This window comes from Battus philenor, unplaced genomic scaffold, assembly GCF_028537555.1.
Source record: "Battus philenor isolate CCGP_79_NKW_IND1 unplaced genomic scaffold, ilBatPhil1.0.hap1 SCAF_24, whole genome shotgun sequence".
Taxonomy (NCBI): domain Eukaryota; kingdom Metazoa; phylum Arthropoda; class Insecta; order Lepidoptera; family Papilionidae; genus Battus; species Battus philenor.
In genome coordinates, this window is record NW_027181687.1 from 12290048 (window position 1) to 12309848 (window position 19801).

The 19801-nt window shown below is 38.8% G+C and overlaps 1 protein-coding gene across 1 annotated transcript; it reads left to right on the forward strand.

The window, feature by feature from the left end:
* The first annotated feature begins 950 nt into the window (after positions 1–950).
* On the forward strand, positions 951–18677 carry LOC137924673 (kynurenine/alpha-aminoadipate aminotransferase, mitochondrial). Its single transcript, XM_068768094.1, has 7 exons — positions 951–1211; positions 12144–12312; positions 13989–14172; positions 15043–15303; positions 15816–15995; positions 17753–17950; positions 18331–18677. Exons 1-7 carry the CDS (start codon positions 989–991, stop codon positions 18535–18537), a joined length of 1422 nt encoding a protein of 473 aa, XP_068624195.1. The 5' UTR covers positions 951–988; the 3' UTR covers positions 18538–18677.
* The last annotated feature ends 1124 nt before the right edge of the window (positions 18678–19801 follow it).

The following is a 19801-nucleotide window of genomic DNA, read 5'->3' on the forward strand; positions in this document are numbered from 1 at the left end:
GATGGAGAAGAAGCTGGTAGTTATCACTTAAAGAGACGGAAAGACAAACAAACGGCTCACCAATTAAAGATACTACAAGCGTCTTTAACCTTACTTTAACTGACAATGAAAATGGGATAGAAAACAGGATTCTTGGTGCAAGTAGTTGTTAGAATGGAGAATAAGATCGGAGAATTTCATGAAGAAGGAAATAAATGTGGTGGAGAGAGGACATCATTAAAGAAGCAAGCGGTAACTGGACTTACACGCCTGAGGGGAAAAGTGAAAAGAGTTGAAGGAGGTCTGTACTAAATTGAAAGTCCATGAAGAATAAAAGAAGAAAATATAATAAACAGCTACGTGTAATAAAACTTAAACAGTATCTTTTGTTTCTTAATTCAAAAAAGTATATCAAAGGCATATACATTAAAACGGTACAATAAAGTTTTACAACAATTAAACATTTTGCTGCCTGAATTAAGATCAAATGACTATAGAAATTTATTGATATATACATATAATTTACGAAAAATTATAAAACAAAATGAAAATAAATCAATTATTAAACTTAATAATCTTTTTGTAATTTGCATACGGATCTGTTAAAAATGTTGAAATCATTCATAATATTAAAATAATTAATTTTGTAAATTTAGTAAATTTTAAGCCCCGTTGGCTTTCAAAATTAGCTTTTGTCTATGTTGACTCCTGGAAAAACGATCAGGATATCAACCTAGTGAAGCGGCACCGAGGCGCGCAATTAAAATCTGCTGTCGCGACCAAATTATTTTTACGTGCAAAGAGACGGGGGAACCACACCCGCAGTGCAAACAAGCACCGCGCCTCCTCGGCGTGAGAGAAGTGTTTTGGCGCGAGCGAAAAGTTAATAAAGCCGGCGCCGATTCGCGACCGGCAGAACTGGACCGCGCGCCCGCCAGCGCCGCCGCGCCGCGTTCCACCACATCATTAAATTCGCGGGCGCCGCGCGAACGTGTCCGGACAGTCAGCAATGTTCTCGCCTTCGACGCTGCGCGCAGGCGCGGCCCCGCTGGCGCGTCTGTTGGCGCCCCTGGCGCGCGCAAGCTCCACGCAGGAAGCCTTCGACCCCTTGAAGTTCTACAGCGAACAACCCTGGAGGCCGCGGGAGTACGCACCCCTTGCCGAGGATGACTACACCCGGTTCATCAGCAAGAAGGCCCTGAAGAGGGAGCCGGCGCTGACGAGGCAACTCAGTGAGTTTTTCATATCAAAATTATCCACCGCCACGCACCTGTCGGTATTCGCATCTTGTTCAATTAATTTATTTCTTTTAATTTTATCATTTATTATGTTATACTATTTCAATATTATGCATTAGGTCGCTAAACGCGGCAGCATCGTTGCGATTACTAAGGCACACCAATAACGTAAACACAATATACAGATTTTTTTTTAGCAAATATTAAAACTAGTGAATATGCTAATGACAGATGTACAAATATCTACACTTAAATTTGGTACAGCAAAATTATTATTCTGATTATAACCAACAATGTAAGCACGACAAATAAAAAAAATGTAACGTAAAGATAATTTTTGCAACAAGAGAAACTACATAGCTGTTTCAGGACGCGTTCTTTACATTTAGCGCACGTATAAATGTTAACAGACAAACCGGAATATTGAAGATATAATTTTCTTATATTCTCTTTTATTTTGCATTTTTATTCTACAACTATATTACGCTTACTCGAGCGACCTGTGTGTCCTGTGAGTATATTTATTATTTATCTTATATAATAGAGAAATATAGATGCTATGGTGTTCACAAGAAGAGAGTTTTATTATCTGCCGCTTTGTTGGCTTACGTAGTAATTAGAGTGCCATTGTCTCCGCAATGAGCCGGGGCGATTCAAAATCCCAGGTAATACTCAATTAACAAGTTATTACTCAATTAAAAATTTTAAAAGCCTTATTCGTTTAATTCACGAGTTTTTACAAGTTTATTTATTTGCATATCGTTGAAATGTTAAAAAGACAAACTTGTTTTGCGAGGCAAAGTCGCTGTTTGTGAATTTAGCGGGCGTTGAAGTCGCGTAGCATAAATCTCGTTTTAGTATTTGGAAGGCTGTCTTGGGGGCCCGACTAGCGGCTTTACATTGATTTTAAGGTTCGTGAGGTTCTTTAACTTTATCACTTCATGGAGTTACAGCTCGATGCTTGTTGGGAGGAGAAGTCGATATTAGAATTCCAATTCAAGGAAGGCTCAAGAGAACCATCTTCAGCAATGCACCTTATAGGACTAAAAAGATGATGTGGACAAGGTAGCTCGAAAAATAACATTCGGTGCTACAGCAGTTTACTGTTTAAGTAAATACTTAGTATTTCAGGCAAATGCCTGAAATACTTTCAAAACAACATAGATTACTACCGACTAGTACAGCTGCCGATGACTCGACGACGTATCAGAATTACATATCGTGTTATAAAATAAACAAAATATAATAAATAGAGAACGATTGCTCTTTAACGTTGTTTGCTTGCAATGCATTATCATTTTTTAGGACCCTGTCTCTCGCACCTCACAAAGTGTCACTTAATTATATTAAAATTTAATTCATATTAATTTACACACATATTTACATATATATATATATATATATAAATTGCCTTGTATGATATAACCGCCTATTGTTATATTTTTTTATTGTTATTTTTTTCTATCATGTCAAATAAAGAGTAATAAATTATGTAAAACCCTTTGCAGTTAAACTGTTAGATAAAGATAACAAATAGATAAAGAAAATTTTTTTTCATATTGTTTTAATTGAAAGTGGTCACTGATAACCTCATAGAACTGATAGCATATCGTACAAGCGTTACGTATTCATCATAAAAAAGATCATCGAGGGGAAACAGTTGTTGACCCGGTGTGCGTCGCGCCTTACACGGGTATCTGGTAGAATTGTACAAGAGCTACAAACTGCTAGAGAAAAGTTTTGTATAAAAACTTATATACATAATAATAAAAAATATTTATAACGAAAAACCGCAATGTATGAAAACTAAAGCCTTCGACCAACGAGTGTTGCCGGGATGACATACGGATCACGGAACTCATAAGAAATCTAAACGTTACTCAGAGAGCAATAGCGAGGGCTACTCTCGGAGTTTCGCCGCGAGATCGAATCTGAAATGTGATCTGCAGAAGAATCGAGATCACAATTTAGTGGGCAAATATGTCCGGTTTGCACCGCACAATATTTTCTATGGCTCTGCTCTTTGGGGACATTTCTTTCACCCTTCTCCTTTTCACCTTCTATTCTTCTAATTTCTTCTTCTGTTCCTTGTGTTTCTTGCTTCACAAATTCCAACATTATTTACAAATCTTTCAGACATGTCCATTCATTTCTCACGACCATTCCTAAGGTATCACAGCTTTTAATTTTTTGAAATCATAATACATTAAATCACAGCTTTAGTTATTTTCATTAGTTATCCTTCCTTTACTTATTATTTGTAAACACCTGATATATTTATTTATTTCAACTTATATTACTGTGATAGATAATATTATATAAAATATAATATTATCTATCACAGTAAGTTTTTTTCCGTGGTTGTGTGGTGTTACAGGACCCTGCTTATGTAACTAGTTGTTATTTCTATGTATTGCACTCTGAATGATCGCCTTGCAAAACCTTAGGCGCACAAGGCTATTATCTTCGTCGCCCAATAGGGACGCGATGTTCCCAACCTCTATACTGTTATCTTATTCTTCCGAACTGAAAACTAAATTTAAGTAAAAACTCTTAAACAAGTGCATAATATATTATTTGTAATAACCTAACATAAATGCGGGAATAAATTACTCTAAGTAATGCATCTAAATTCCGCCCGCTGACGGCTCTTCTAAGACTAGAACACTAGGAACCTTTTTTGCTTTAAGATAAAGGTTGTTATTATAGGAGTGATGTATTTGATTCTAGGTTCAATCAAATTGAACTCTTCTGACGTATTGAATTTATTATTATTAATGATTTTAAATAGATAATAAATTAAAAAGTTAATACCAGAAAATGTAAAACTTATTTTATTGGTCATAATAAGTAGTTAAGAATGCGTTTACATACATCTGTTGCATTATCTTGGTTGCAACTATGCTTCTTTCAACTTGGTGTGTTTTGGAAAAAAAAATAATTTACCTTCTCCTTCACTGACTTATGCTTCTACTATCATCTTCATCATTTTATCCGTAAGACGCCCGCTGCCAGACATCGTCCACTTTCAGAGACTTGGAGCGTCCGGCGTCTTTCAATGACCTTGACCAGTATATAGACGATGACAGAAAAAAAAATTAAAAATGTAAAGGAGAAATACCTAAGTTTGTACTAACAATTTTTTTTAAATTGTAATTACGTGTAAAACACTTTTAAATTTATTTTGTCAACTGTTAGGACTCGCTTCAATCTAATTCTGTCACTTATTAACATAAGAGAGCTTTAAATAACTCGATTATAATAATAGTATTTAGGAGATTAATTTTTAAGAAAAGTCGTTTGCCAGGAGGCCATAAACAAAACCGTCGGCACGGTCTAGCGATTTGTTGAATATTTAGTTTGTTACCTGTTTCGTTTTCGAATTATAAATCCTGCTCAACCGGCTATCCTACGCCAGATGTTTATACTTTGTAATGTTTTTAAGTCACGATCGTTCATAAAATCGAGAACACAGATTCGGTGCCATTAATGGAAAGAATTAGAAATATAATAAATTAAAAATATATAATATATTATTTTAATTAGGATTGAATTTTTTTGGATTTTGAGTAAAAAATTGAGGAACGGAACAGCTCTATGCCTGAAATTTATATGATGATATTTTTAATTTTATTCTTCATAAAAAGTTTTATTTTATTTTATGAGTAACGCGTAAGAATTTGCGTAAATATAATCAATCACGTTCAAATGCGATTTTATTACAGTTTTCCTAAGTTGTAGAAAAAAAATTCAAACCTGAATCACCGCATAGACCATAAGGCCACTACGCCACGAGGAACCTATCGGACGCGGATGTGCGCGCCCAAATGCCACCGGCGGTCAACAATATAACCTGTTTCTACTGGTGATTGGCACGTCAACGTACTGCTTGGCTCATTAATATTATATTTGAAGATAACAGAACGTTTAATTCACCTGTGTCTGCTTATGTAAAAGCTGAAGATTTAATTCATTATCTTTTATTTGTTAAGGATTGGTTATAAAATTTACAATCCATTGCTATATTCGTGTCAGACGATAGAGACCTCCTGCAAGGTGTAGACCTCCACCAAAGATGCCCGCACGCAGCGACTGCCCGCGATATTGGTTATGTCAACAGTCTACCTTGTAAGGTATCCACGCCGCATCAACCAGCTCAAGAACATTTTGGACCCAACAGCCGAGTGATTTGCCCCGCCCCTACCACTTCAGAAAAGCAATTCTTCAAACTACGTCACTGCCTTTGGTTCATTTGCTAGCTAATAGTATAATGTAACATGCAACATGTAGGCAAATAGATTCACAACACAATCGAACAGCTCGTTATTTCCAATGCGTGTAGGACGTCCACAAGAAGTGCGTGAAGGAGTGACGTCAGAAGCGTTTAGTTTCGCGCTTAGGAACGTTGAATGTTAAATGAGTACCCACTGATATTTATAGGAAGGAACTAACATAATCGCCACGCTCGGCAGGCATGTTGGTGATTGCAGTGCGGTATTATAGTACGCAGGGGACGCTCCTGCGCGCTTTGCGCTGTGCGCAGTGGCGATCTTATGAAATTATTGCACAAAGTGTTACATTACATTTAAGGTTGTATGTCAGGAATCGATGTCGCAACTTACTATTGCAAGTGTCTGGCTATCGCTGCTGTATTTCCGGTCTCTGTGTATAAAGCAATCGTTAAGATATATAATAAACAATTATTATGTTTAATACTTCGTAATCACAAATTCGTCAGCCAGTGACCCGTTGACAAGTGACATGCACTCGTTTAAAGCTTTTACTCACCGCGACCTGAACAATGTCCAAAATAAATTAAATTCTAATTATTACATTAAAAATGTTTAACGTTTTCTTTATATTCTTGTAGACTCTGTACTGCCAGAAGTTACAGGCTAAACGCATTCCTTTTGGAAAAAAAAATGTGAATTATTTTATACTTGTCACATTTTACGTAAGTGATTGGAAATCGGAATAATAATTTTAATAATTTTTTGCTATTAAATGAGCTGTACTTTTACCCCTTTAAAGCTTTTATACCTAAAAGCAACCATCCTGTAGCTGTTGGTCAGTCGACAGCCTGAGCTTTTTTGTGCCGTATGCTTGCGCAAGCTCCGGCGCTCCGGCGCGAGCGCAGACAGGTGTCGCTCGAGTTTGGCGCAGTGCTGCAGTGCAATGACCTCTCACGCGGCCGACACAGGCGTCGTGTTCGTAACAGCTTGCGATCTACTTTCTAAACCTCGTCTGTAGCTCTACTGTTAGTTCCCTAACACTCAACGGGGATATCTTGGGAATGCAGTAGAGGGGTTTAAGAGGAAGTCTGAACGAAATGCAAGAAGTGTAAAGGGTGACGGATACGGTGAAGAACGAAAGAAAGTATGAAGCAGGAAAGAATATAATAAAATAAAAATTATTTATTCTTGTGATCAAAGTGCCCTATCCCACGTGTATGGTCCCAAAAACGGGAACCAGAAAAAAACAACAGAGGTGGAGAATCTCTTGTCTTGCTACCGTCCCTGGTGTTTATTAGGTTAGTGCTTTGGAGGGTCCTGGATTATGAAACGCAGCCTATTCCCAATAACTCTAGATTAAGTCGTTGTGTTACACCCAGACATTAGAGCTGACCATGCGAAAACAGTCGCTGCAGGAACGTTGGAGGGGTGCAATGAGAGGGGAGCAATGACAAAATTCGTTAGCAAAGTACAGAAGCGGCAGTAGAAAGGTAGCATAGGGCGAACAGATAGCCGCTAGAGCCTTGAGGCTCGAGGTCGTTGGAAGACACTGTGGGCAGGCCGTTTTGAATCACTCTTTTAGGAAATTTATGGCAACATGTGTCTTGCAATGAACTTTCTGTGGCTGAAATGATGATGATGATACAGAAAACTGGTGCACAACGCAAAGTGCTCAGCAATCGTTTTCGAATAGCCGGTTGTTTCAATTGTGACCATTTAAAACTATGTATTACGAATCCGACAGTAGAGCTGCGTTATCAAACAGGATTTAGTTGTTAAAAGTGTTAAAGCTTTAAATGGTAAAAAGTTGTTTTTATCGAAGCTTCCGCATTTGGACAAAGTAACTTTGTTACGAAATAATCAAAGGACTGGTTTCGCTAAAGTTGTAACGAGCCCAAGGGAAGGTCGAAGGGCCGGCGCCGGTTCCGCGTGCTGACGTCCATTTTGTTATCAACTGGTTGTCCTGACCGACTTTGCATACCTGTAAAATCAAATGAGTAACACTTTTCATCACTTCAGTTGGCAGGCGGTCATTGCAAGCCAAAGATACTTCCCCAAAGATCGCAACGACGACCTTGAATTTGTTGACCGTTCCCCGAGTGGTAAGTGTATCCGCGCCGCGTCTACTTGTTTGTGGTCGTCACTCCAGAACCCAACAATCGTTAGCTGCACAAGCGATGTGTCCACTGCAACTTTTCGTGTAATATCTATAAATCATCTCGTAATAAATTTAGGGCCCTTAAACAAAAACATTTTAATTTCATTCCCGTCATGATGTGATACAGATCTTGACAATAAATTGCTCTATTACTGAAATAAATAAAGTAGTGTCCGAGTGTATCGTTGGTTTTGTTCAGATCACAGCGGTCTCGAAGCCCTCGTAGCTTTAAATTAGGGATGCTAAAAGGAAGCGCAATCTGATCCTAGTTTCTGTAAATTTATTGCTCACTGTAAAACGTCATAATTGGGTAATAATATAAATAAATGAATAAATAACTTCGTAATGTCAAAGCTATTGGCCACTATCATTATACTATTTGATGATTCATTTGTATTAACGCAATAATAATAATCATCATTATCATTTCAGGCGCAGGATGGCCACTTATGGGCTTGTGCCATAAATTTCTATAACCTCTCCCCTGGGACCCTAGATTTTTTGCCCAAATGACAGAGTGCGCCTAGCCTTAGACTTAAAGTAGCGCAGGTCGAAAGCTACCGGAAAGCCTACGTACTACTATGTTAGCGAATTTGGAAGCCGTCGAGCTCTTAGATCGCTTCGATGAAAGCTTCATGAAGTGATTATACTCTAGGATCCCAAACAAGAGCCTGAGAGTGGCGACCTCGCCTCGCTGCCTTCTTGCACCCGCGGGATCTACCACTGCCACTTGGGCAGCAGCATTATTAAAATATAACAAATAAAACAATCGACATTTGTTTCTTTAAAATAAATTCCCAAAAAATAAAAATATAAAATTAATTATTTGACGATAACGAACTACTCAATTATTTTCGTAAAATGATGGGCGTGGAAGCAAAATAATTAGTTCTTTTTTATATTTTTTGTGCGTACGCTTGTTAATGATAACACTTAGCAATTAGGAGTTTTAGTGTGAAAATATTAAAGAAACAAAGCAAACTTTTTGCTCCGCTGGCTCCGTACAATTGAGTGTTTATATGTTTATGTAATCATCTTATACGCGAAAGCAACCAAAAAGTTCACGACAAAAACAGTTGAGAATTACATATTATTATAACACAACAATAAGGTTTTTTTACTTTTTAATTAAGCCGTAGATTGCGTATCTCCTAAAGAACGAAGGTCAGATTTTATTTAACTTTTTTTTGCTTGTGATATGAAACTCGAAAATTCTCATTGATTTTTAAAACAACTTTCGAAAACTAGTCGAAGGATGTCTTTAATTCTAGTTTCTATCAAGGTGGATTCTTCTGGAATATTTCTAATAATGTACACGAATATTCTAGAGAAGGAAATACATCGATTTGTTGAACCGCGTCTCTGTCGGCAGTAAAAATATCAGCGTTACATTGAAGCGATTAGCATTAACATTCAGAGCAGCGTTGTCAAATAATAAATAAATTGTTCTTTATTTATATAACTACGCATTTTGTATATCTATTTGGTTAAGGAGGGAGTATATTGAACTCAAATATATTTAAGACTTAAAAGGTCATTTCAAATACGGTATCATTACATGTAATTATTGGCGAAATGAACATTTTATATTTCTATTTCATTTTAATAAACGAACGTATAGGAACAAATTTGAAATTTTAATTACAGGGCGATTGTTTATATAGGCGTAAAAGTTTTTAACCTATTTCTAATCAACGTGCATAAGTGATCACATTGAAATTCTATTGGAATACAATAATAAATTTCTGACAGTATAAAGTCTACGTGGACGTGAGTAAAAAATAATTAATTTTTTACACCAATTTTTGAAACAATTTTTCTGACTATATTAATTCACAGCAAATGCGATATAGATTTATCCCCTTAAAGTTTATAACTAATCACTCCGTACAAAGGCCTTTAAAGATTAGATTCGATGCGCGCGACTCTCCCGCGCCCTCCGACGTCCTCCCCAACCCTCCCGTCCTCCCGCGCGCTGAACCAATGAACAGCGCCTCCCGATTACATAACAAAATGGATTATCCATCATTTGACCGCAGCGCAAGAAGAGCGTCCGAATAATATTTATAATGTTATCGCGTCGCGGTGGGCGGGCACGGTTATCTCTGACTTTTTTCGACAGAATTGCGTAATGTTGTTTGAGCGTTAAGATGTTTATAATAAATTAACGCGCGTCATCGTGAGGCGAGCGACGTCGCGTCACACGAGGTAAACAATAGAGTTATGACCGTCTCAGATTGTAACAGTTGACAAAAAGCGGCGAAGGAGATAGATGGAAGAGGACCGAAGAATAATCCAAGAAACAAAGAGTTGTAGAGTCTCAGAGTTGAATAAGACTGTACACCGTAATAGAAATATCTGTCCTTATGGCATCCAAGAAGAAATTACTGCCAATTAATACTACACTCTGTACTCAAAAGTTAATAACTTAAGGTTGAGATTTCAAGTAAATAGTCTAAAGCCTTTTCATGAACCTGGATCTCCTCACAGATCAAATTATTGAGGGTGCAGCTTGATAATCTGCTACAGTTAGGGAAATTTAACCAACGCAATGTTTGCCGAGACGCGTCCTTGACCTTCCTGACGATGCGACTACTGCAGCTTAGATTAAAACTCTGCTATTAGATATTCTTAAACTTAAAGCTGCAAGGGAACTGAGAAGGGCCCACAACTAAATCGGACGGTTTTTGTGTGTGATACCGTGTGCACTAAAAACATTGCTACACATTAACTAGAAAAGCTTTGTTGGAGTCGGACCAGGCCGGGCGTCTATCGACTGACCTGATGCTAATGATGACGACTTATCTGCAATCTCAACGTCAAAAAACATAAAAGTCTATGGTTTCACAAATAATAAATAAGATAATGAAAATATAGTAAAAAAGCGTTTACGTTTTAAAACTCTGATTACTAATATGAAAATCAATTATTTTTTACTATCTCTCTACGGACTTTAAACTGACAGAAGTTTTTGGCCTATCGTATTATGTAACAGATTTCAGAATGATAAAACATATTGCGGGTAGCACAAGACGGGCCATTGTGAGGATCTATGTGGGAGTCCTTGCAGTGGGCATCCATCGGCTGAACGGAAGAAGAACCGGTCAAGCTTCGGCTATCACACAGTTTAAACTGAAGTCACGTATGCGGAACCATTGGGCCTGATCATTTCACGGAGCACCTGGCTAAGTGACTTTGTCAAGCTGTGAATGTCAGAAGGCAAAAAGGATTACTATATGACAAAGCTATGAAACGTAGCTTCGACTAGACGAGAATATTGCTATTCTAATAAACAACACATTCTCCGCTAGTTAGTTTGGAGGCTGTTTAGTTCGACGCTAAATATTTAACTATTTTTAACTCGTTATTTGTGTGGTCGCGGACCCGGTTTCGTCTCACAAGTCGTTTTTTTTGTCAGCGCAAACATATATGAATAACATTACGTAGGTGCCATTAAACTAATAAAGCATCATCGCCGGCAAGTAGAAGGTTCCAGAAGTGCGCGGTTTTTGACAAGTCGACGCTCGCCCAAAGACCAGTTTCGGATTATTATTAACTGAACCGGCAAGGTCGGGGCCGCGCGCGTGACGTCGCGGCGGCTGCATTGTGAATTCGGACACGAAAACATTCGTAACGAGCCAACGCCCACCGCGCGTTATATAACTACATACACAACAGAAATATCTAAACTATGCTGCTGATACAGAGATATGGTAACATAACGAAAGCAGAGAGCAGTGGCGACGGCTGTGCGCGAAGTGTCGCCGCGGGGTCCAATAAGAAAGGAGAAGTTCCGCAGAAGATACAAGATCACCGACGTTGCTCGAACGCTGTACTGTCCATAGTCCATGCTACAGGAAAATATTGAAAAGTATAGACAAAGAATTGTACAAGCAGTTGCGGAGTTCTTTACTCTGAGCAAAATCATATCACAGGAGCTAAATAAGTAATCATATTAATAATACTAGAAATAAGTTAAATACTGATTCTACTGACAACATTTGACATTTTAAAAAATAGATGAAATAAAGAGAGTTTATTATTATTATGGAAAAGAGTCCAAGTTGAGTGAATGTGCGTCTTGATACATTCATTCAACTTGGACTCACAGAGTGGATCACAGTGGATTCACAGAGGTAGTCCAGCAAAACGGGTCACGTGGCGTTCACGGTAATTTAACTTGTATATGCGAACTGTAACATCTACTTCATCACGACTGTGCTGCCAAGTCCATTCATTGTTTAGAAGATATCACTGTTTGTGATAACAACCCAGCTTACCTATATCATACGATTTCTTTTTCGTGTCTACGTACAGGAAGTTACAGGAGAAAAAAGATTTTGAATACAAATATAGATTAAATAAATAGGATTGAGAAGTAGAAAGACCACCAGCAACTGGATGTTAAAGACCCGGTGTCACACATCCATGTCTTGCTTCGTAGTCTTTATATTGGACTCGTTATATAAACGTGCATCAATGTATGGTATACATTTGAAGTTTTCATATGTAAATGTATGTATTTTTTGTCCACAGCGAGCCTTGCCTACAAAGTGGGCAAGCAGGTGATCTCGCTGGCCGAGGGCATGCCCAACGAGGACATGTTCCCGTTCAGCAGACTGCACCTGCAGCTGAAGGCCGGCGGTGAGCTGGTGCTGGAAGGCAAAGAGCTGGCCACTGCACTGCAGTACATGCCTTCGCAGGGGTAAGTAATCTTCAGCCTGGACTCATGAGCGCCAAACCCGTGCTTATCGGCTTCAATATTTCCATGTCTAATACAGGATGAATGGTTATAGATGTAAAAACATTATGTTGGTGAATGAGATGCTCATTCATCAAAAATTATAATATATCAAGAAAAGCACTTTTCAAAATTCGTTTTAAAAATTTACAATCTGTGCTGTAAACTTTGCACTAATAGATGTTATTAGTCTGTTGCACTCAAATGGAAAAAATCAAATTATTATAAAGTCATCATATTATTTTACATTTGAATTATTTAATCCCTTGTACGCCAAGAGAAACATTTCAAAAGAGACACTTTTTGACAAAAACCAGAATCAAATTAATCTGCCGTATAATGACATTATTCAATTTTAGATAAAGCGAGGATGCATCCAAACGGGTCTTGATTTGACAAGAGGTCGTAACAAATAGTTTTTTTTTGTGACCACTTCTTAATAAATGTTCCTAATGCACTTCACTTATAATTTTCCTTTTATTTGTCTGGTACATCTTTGTTTGATGTTATTTTTTTTAATTTTCTGTGTAATATGCAATTCTTGTAATTAAATTCTCTAAATATGTCTTCTAACATACTGTGAGCAAAAACAAACAATCACGCTTGCTATAAATTTTCTAATAAATGAGACTTTTTAGTTTTGCCAAAATAAATTTACAAAATCTTTAAAATCATAGAAAATGTGCGAAATTATGCCTAGTACGAGACCATTGAATCATAAAAACACCAATGAGTTAAAAAATGACATACTCTTTCAAAAGTGCAGATAATATATTTATCTTTATTTTATGCCTTGCAAGGCATAGACTCCCCCAAATATATATATCTAAGCGGGATATGCTGTCACCAGCCTGGGCCGGCTAGTTGACGGTCGCATTACCGCACGTATATCGTACGCAGAAGACGACGCTGTCCATCCTCTAGAAACTTGTTCACCAGCAGCGGCAATCATATGTATTTAATGCACAGTTTGAATTATATAAAATTGTATCCCGGGATTTGAACCCGCTACCTACGAACACAAGTCTCAGTCCTCAACCGCTGGTCTACCAATGTTTGTATTTTAAATATTTACATTTTATTTTCTTTAATTAAATAAATTAAGCTATGACATGACACAATTAGCTATACTGTTTGTCAAATGACATTTCCTTGGAAATAAAGAATTAAATAAATTTCAAACAGTTCCCGGAGACTCCTTGAGTAAGTTATGTAAAATGTTGGGTTGAGCGCCAGTGAGACAATAAGGCATTAGTCTTGATCAAGATGTAAAAAGAACTATTAAAACGCTGCAGCCAGCGCCATCTGTTGATTTGTTCCTTACTTACTAACAGTCGGAGTCTCGTAATAAGATATTCTATTTGGGTCAAAGTTTTTAAATTGTGTTAAATAAATATCCATAGCAACTAGCTTATTAACTTTATCACCAAAACACTAACTGTAACAGTTGGTACTGTAAAAGAATTGCAATATTTCAAGATGGCCGCTTCCAACAGGTCTTATTGAAGATTTATGGGGGAGGCCTATGTCCAACAGTGGACGGCCTGTAGCTGAAATAATGATGAAGAATGATTAAGTTAACATTTACCCGAATTAGACATTCTTAGATGAAAAAATAATAAACTCCTGTATTTGCATAGTTACCCGGCGCTGGTGGAGGAGCTTCGTACCTTCCAGCGTGACCTGCACCGTCCGCCGCTGCCGTACGACGTGCTGGTCACCAACGGTGCGCAGCACGGCATCTATCAGTGTGTCGACATGCTGGTAGACCCCGGCGACCCTGTCATACTCAGCGAGTTCTCCTACACTGGTGCCATCAGCGTGGTGAGTCCGATGTTTTTATTAAATCATTGGTGTCTTATCTACCTTCTCAGAGATTGTACAAGGTTGCATGGGATGGCTACTCATTTGAAGGTTTTAGTTCGAGGAGGTCCTTAGTGGCAGCATGGTCAGATTTTGAGAAGGGCAACTGCCTCTAAATTGTAAATCTAGGTAAGACGTCGAGCTGTGGACGTCTTACGGTTGAAATAATGAGGAATTTCGATCACCTGAGGAACGCGTCAGTGCCTTTCGTACTGGTCCACTGTCCGGGAGAACCTAGACCTATTCAGCACCCTCGCTGTGCCTCAAACGAGTCTAACTCGAGTTGCACATCTTTTAAACTCCGCCATATCTTAGCGATACCTAAGCTTTATATTCAATTCAAAAGACCCGATCTTGTCAACTACTTTTTCGAGCAAAATTGGCCATCATCCGATCCCGATTCGTTTATTTCGGCGCTGTGACACTATTTACGTTTATACCTTTACTTTACACTATATATAATATATGATAGAACTTGATTTTAGTCCCACTCGTGTGTAAAAAATTTCGGTACCAGCACAGCGGTGGTAGTTAGGCTACTTCTATTATACAGAAAATGGTACCAAAAACTCAGCACTTCTCTGGTAGTTGCTGATGCAACCAGTGCAATAGTAAAAGTGAAAAAAGTGTTACAAAAGTTGTAACACTTTCTTCATGGCGTGGATTTTTCCTTGCCACAAATCTTTAAAGAAGTAACACAGTAATCTGAAGAGATTAAGTATGAAGATACAGAAGATCTCTACCTAGAATAATCCACTGGTTCTTTCCCAGTGTTTTAAAGAACCTGGAAGCGAGGTCATTATTAGACAGGACTATTTATCGCTTTTATAGTTGAGGCCGTACAGTCCGGAATTAATCTGCATACCAGAAGACGACTTTGGGATCGTGCCGGAAACACTTGAAGCGGAGCTGGACAACCGACTGGCGCGGGGTCTCAAGATGCCCAAGATAATGTACGTGGTGCCCACTGGCAGCAATCCCACTGGCACCGTTATACCAGAAAAGAGGAAGAAGCAACTGTACGAGCTGGCGTGTCGGTACGACTTCCTGATCATTGAAGACGATCCGTACATGTTCCTCAATTATTGCGAGGTACGTACACTTTACTCTTTTCTTCTCCGATATCGTATGGTCTTGCAAAGCGTGTAGGATTATAACCACAGTCGTACTCCATGTTTCTCTCTGGAACTTTGCACAGATATATTCTTGGTGATTCCGTGAGAGCAGTCACAGCTCCGACCATCGTAAAACTGGGCGATCTCTATAGCTTAAGCCTGCTCCCCCTAACCTAGGCAATGACGCTTTCCATATCGTTGTCTTACTTTATAAGATAGCGTGGCCAAAGTATTTAAAACTTGAGAGTGTTTGCGGTGAGGCATTGCTTGATTTTGAGTTTTTGTAGAACAGAACATTGGCGTGACGTTCAGTTTATGATATTAGCAGCATTCTTTTCTAGTAATATTTTTTTACCGTCCATTTTTAGGCATCGCAAAGTAATACTGGACTCACTGTTGCTTTTGTAACAGTATAATCTTTCTATATCTTACAAATCCAATGCTGTATGTGTTGAATAAAGAATGTAAGAGTGAGATGTATGCCCGCAGGAGGTGACTCCGTCGTTCCTGTCGCTGGACGCGTGCGGGCGCGTGCTGCGACTGGACTCGGCGTCGAAGGCGCTGAGCGCGGGGCTGCGGCTGGGCTGGATGACGGCGCCGGCCCCGCTGGCGGCGCGCGCCGAGCTGCACGCGCAGGCCGAGCTGCTGCACCCCTCCACGCTGTCGCAGGTACACAAGCGACCTGACAATAGAACGAGCCTTAAGATTTTAGGTTGGAGATCCCATGACGGTAATAGCCCGTAGAGACCGTATAAAGTTTGTCAGAAGACGTTTAATTCAGGTCGATTCTAACTGGACCTGTTGGATTTCTATGAGGGAGGATTATGTCCAATAGTGAACGTCCTGTAGCTGAAGTTATGTGAAAGAAAAGATTAATTTTTTCTTTATCTAAATACGTTTAGAATGCTTTTAGAAAAACTTCTGATTTTACTAAATTCTATATTCTTGGAGGATTATTGGCTAAAAACATACCTAACTTTTTACTTTATCTTTTTTAAATATTAAGACACAATAAAAAGATGGGTGAGGACTAATAGTAAATGAATCGTATTACCACTGACCACCAGATAAACTTCTTTCATATATCTCTGATATCTCTAAACTTGAATCACTGTTTATCTTATCACTCGGTGGTAACGTTGTTGTATAATTTCACCGAAAAACCGCAATCTGAGGCCGACGTCCTGACCTCTGGCCTGATGATTACATCGCGGCGGGTTATCTGGTAAGGTTGGTCGCACACTACACTGCTTAGCGCACTGTTCGGGTCCAAACATTTGCAGCTCGTCAGACAGTGTGTACCGTATTTGCAATTGTGCGCATACACGTAAACAAAAATAAAGCGTTGTGCTCGGAACTCGATACAGACTTTATTCATTTATGTCTTTGTGCATAATAATTGTCATAGATAAGAAAAATAGCGATACGTACAAGGTTAGCGCAAGATATATAACTTGTCATGTAGACCTATATCAAGGCTCGCCAAAATTATTAACTTTTGTAGACTACAGTGAAAAAAAAATTAGTGCGGTTGTAGTGGCACTGGGCAGGCATAGGGCCTGCACGCAAGACAGATGACTGTTGGGGCGGGAAGGTTTTGGAATCGTAACGCTTGGTACAGCCCGCTTTCTACCGATCCTTATGGAAGTTTAGAGGCACGTCTATGTCCAGCAGTGAGTTCTACGGCTAAAATAATGATAACTAAAGAAACGATATTGCAATTTTTATATACTGCCGCCAGTGTGTACGCACCTTTATAATTAGCTTAGATAAGCAGCGCTTGACCGCTGCGCGCTGCTGCTCGATAAGATTTTGCTTACACGAATTTTTTACTTTTTATGCGTCCATGGGTTGCCTCCTCCAACTTGGTGCTGTGAAAAGTTACTGGCCTGTCGCAGTCCGATAGAAAAATGTAATAGAAACGTATTACAAAATGATTAAATTATTTATTGCACATAATGTCCTAAACAACGATTTGTACAATCTGAATATTCGCGCTCAGCGAATGGTGGTGAGCTACCACCGGGCCACGTGACTACGAGGACAATGAGAGTTAGTGCAGGTTTTGTTTATTTTGGATCGCCAACTAACAACATACGTATTGCAACTTCAGTGACACGCCACCACAGCCTGACAAATACAAAATAACAAAAAAATAGAAAACAAAAAATGCACCAACGTTAAATTTATCTCCTTGTTTCTGGTCCGCACAGCCCTCCCCAGGGTCAGAGTGAACAGGAACCTGCTGAGTTTGTGCAAGTTGGTAGTCAAACGCAGACAGGCAACCGCAAAAAATTCTTTTGTATTCTCTAATATGTATATCTGTAATTCGAATTCGAGAGCGCACAAATGATTTGACATAAAAGTATTGTGGCCGCTGTGGCCATGTATATATGTTTATATTTAATTGTACAATATGCGTGCAGGCGATACTGCTGCGAGTGCTTTCGTCCCGCGAGGAGCTGGCGGCGCACGTGCTGCGCGTGCGCTCGTTCTACGAGGCCCGGCGCGACGCCCTGGGCGAGGCGCTGCAGGCGGTGCGCGGCCTGGCGGAGTGGTCGGCCCCGCGCGCCGGCATGTTCTACTGGCTGCGCGTCCACGGCGTCCACGACGTCTACAACATGGTCAGCGCTCACACCAGAACACACAACTTACTTCATCCGCTTTTTTGGCTCTTTTACACACCCTTCATACCGCGATGAACAACATTTTTCCCTAGCATTATTATCAGTAAATCAGTAGTACATTTTGTATAAATGTTTAAAATTTATTGCACGGAACATACAATACATTTGCACAAACGAATTAAAAAACAATCATCAATAATTTATTTTCTTTAAAAAAGATGTAACAAGTTTGTTTTGAAACATAACAAGGAACTAGTACTTGTTGACGACAGAAGGATGAGTTGCAAATTGTACCAATCAAGGAACTATGGCGTCCAGAAGATAAATTACAAAATATTAATTAAAACTTTAGTTTTGTCACCTGATTGCGGTCGCAGGTGTTGGAGCGCGCGTTCGAGCGAGGGCTCATGCTGGTGCCGGGACAGGCGTTCCAGTTGGACGCGCGGCTGCCGAGCCAGCACCTGCGGCTCACGTTCAGCAAGGTGCCGCGCGAGCACATGGCCGACGCTGCCAGCCTCCTGCGTGACGTCATCCGCCTGGAACAGCGCGCGCAAGCTCCACGACGCCGCGCTACCGAGCGGTAGTTGCCGCAAGCACACACTCAAACATACAATCGCATACCGCACGAACGCACACACGACTTATAAATCTGTTGATCCTTAATGTGCTTTTTGCTGCATCAGTGCTGGTTTACAGTTTTGAGTGCCCCGGGCAGAATAAATTAGTCGCCCTTTCAAACAAATATATAAAAATTAACCGAAAAGTATAAAAAGCAAAAAATGTCACTTAACCAAAAACATGTTTTTTGAAACAAAATATAACAGTTATTTACTTAAAGATGATGCAAAATATTGAACAGCATATCAAACTCATTTCGAGTTCAAGCGATATGAAGCGATAACTTTGAAAATAAATTATGCTGTTCCTCGTGCATGCGTGTGACATACTTTTTTGTAATGCGGTTAATCGAAAATGAATATGTATATATATTATTACTATTACAGCTCCCCTTTACGCTGCTTAACGTTCTCACTAAAATCGCTATTTTATTTAAGGCAACTATTATTAAATCGCTGTTCCGTGCGTGTGAAGCCTCTTTTTAAGTTGTTTCGACAGTAAAAGTCAAGAGGCATTGGAAACAGAAGCGTTCCAGAGATGTCTTTATTCTTAACTGCATAAACTGGTCCGCAACATAAATGCTTAACAGAAATGTGTAATGATATTCAATAACTCTGTGGATGACGATTTTTAATGAGCCAAAAAAGCGCCAACGACTCATATTTACACAAAAGTATAACTTTGTATTTTATTTAGTGTATGTTAAGTGTAATCAACGAGTATGTAGGTTGACAGCTTACGTATATCGTTACTTTAGGTTTATTGTGCTTAGGTTACAGTTTGAGTTTGTATTACGCAAGCAGCAAACTTGCTCGCTTACATTATTGTAAAAATACATTGAGTAATTTCTACACTGCTTATTATAAATGTAAACAGCGCCATCTTTTGCCGAAAAAGCGTAATAGAGAACTTTATGCACATAGATGTGCCATCTTTTTTAATTAATGAAAACAAGATGTTAATAAGTAATACTTTTTATTACATAGATTTAGTTTATATTCAAATGATTATAATAGTAAGTCGTAATTTCCTTATTTATGATATTTTTCTGATAGATTCCTTAATTTTTATTTACAAAAGTTTTCTACTCAACACAAGATGTCGCTAGTATACTATAAAAAGTTTTGTGATATTTTATTATAAATGCATTGTATAATATGTATGTATTTAAAGAACAGTTATAGTTACTGCAAACTTACTTATAAGATATACGGTTTTATATTTTTTATA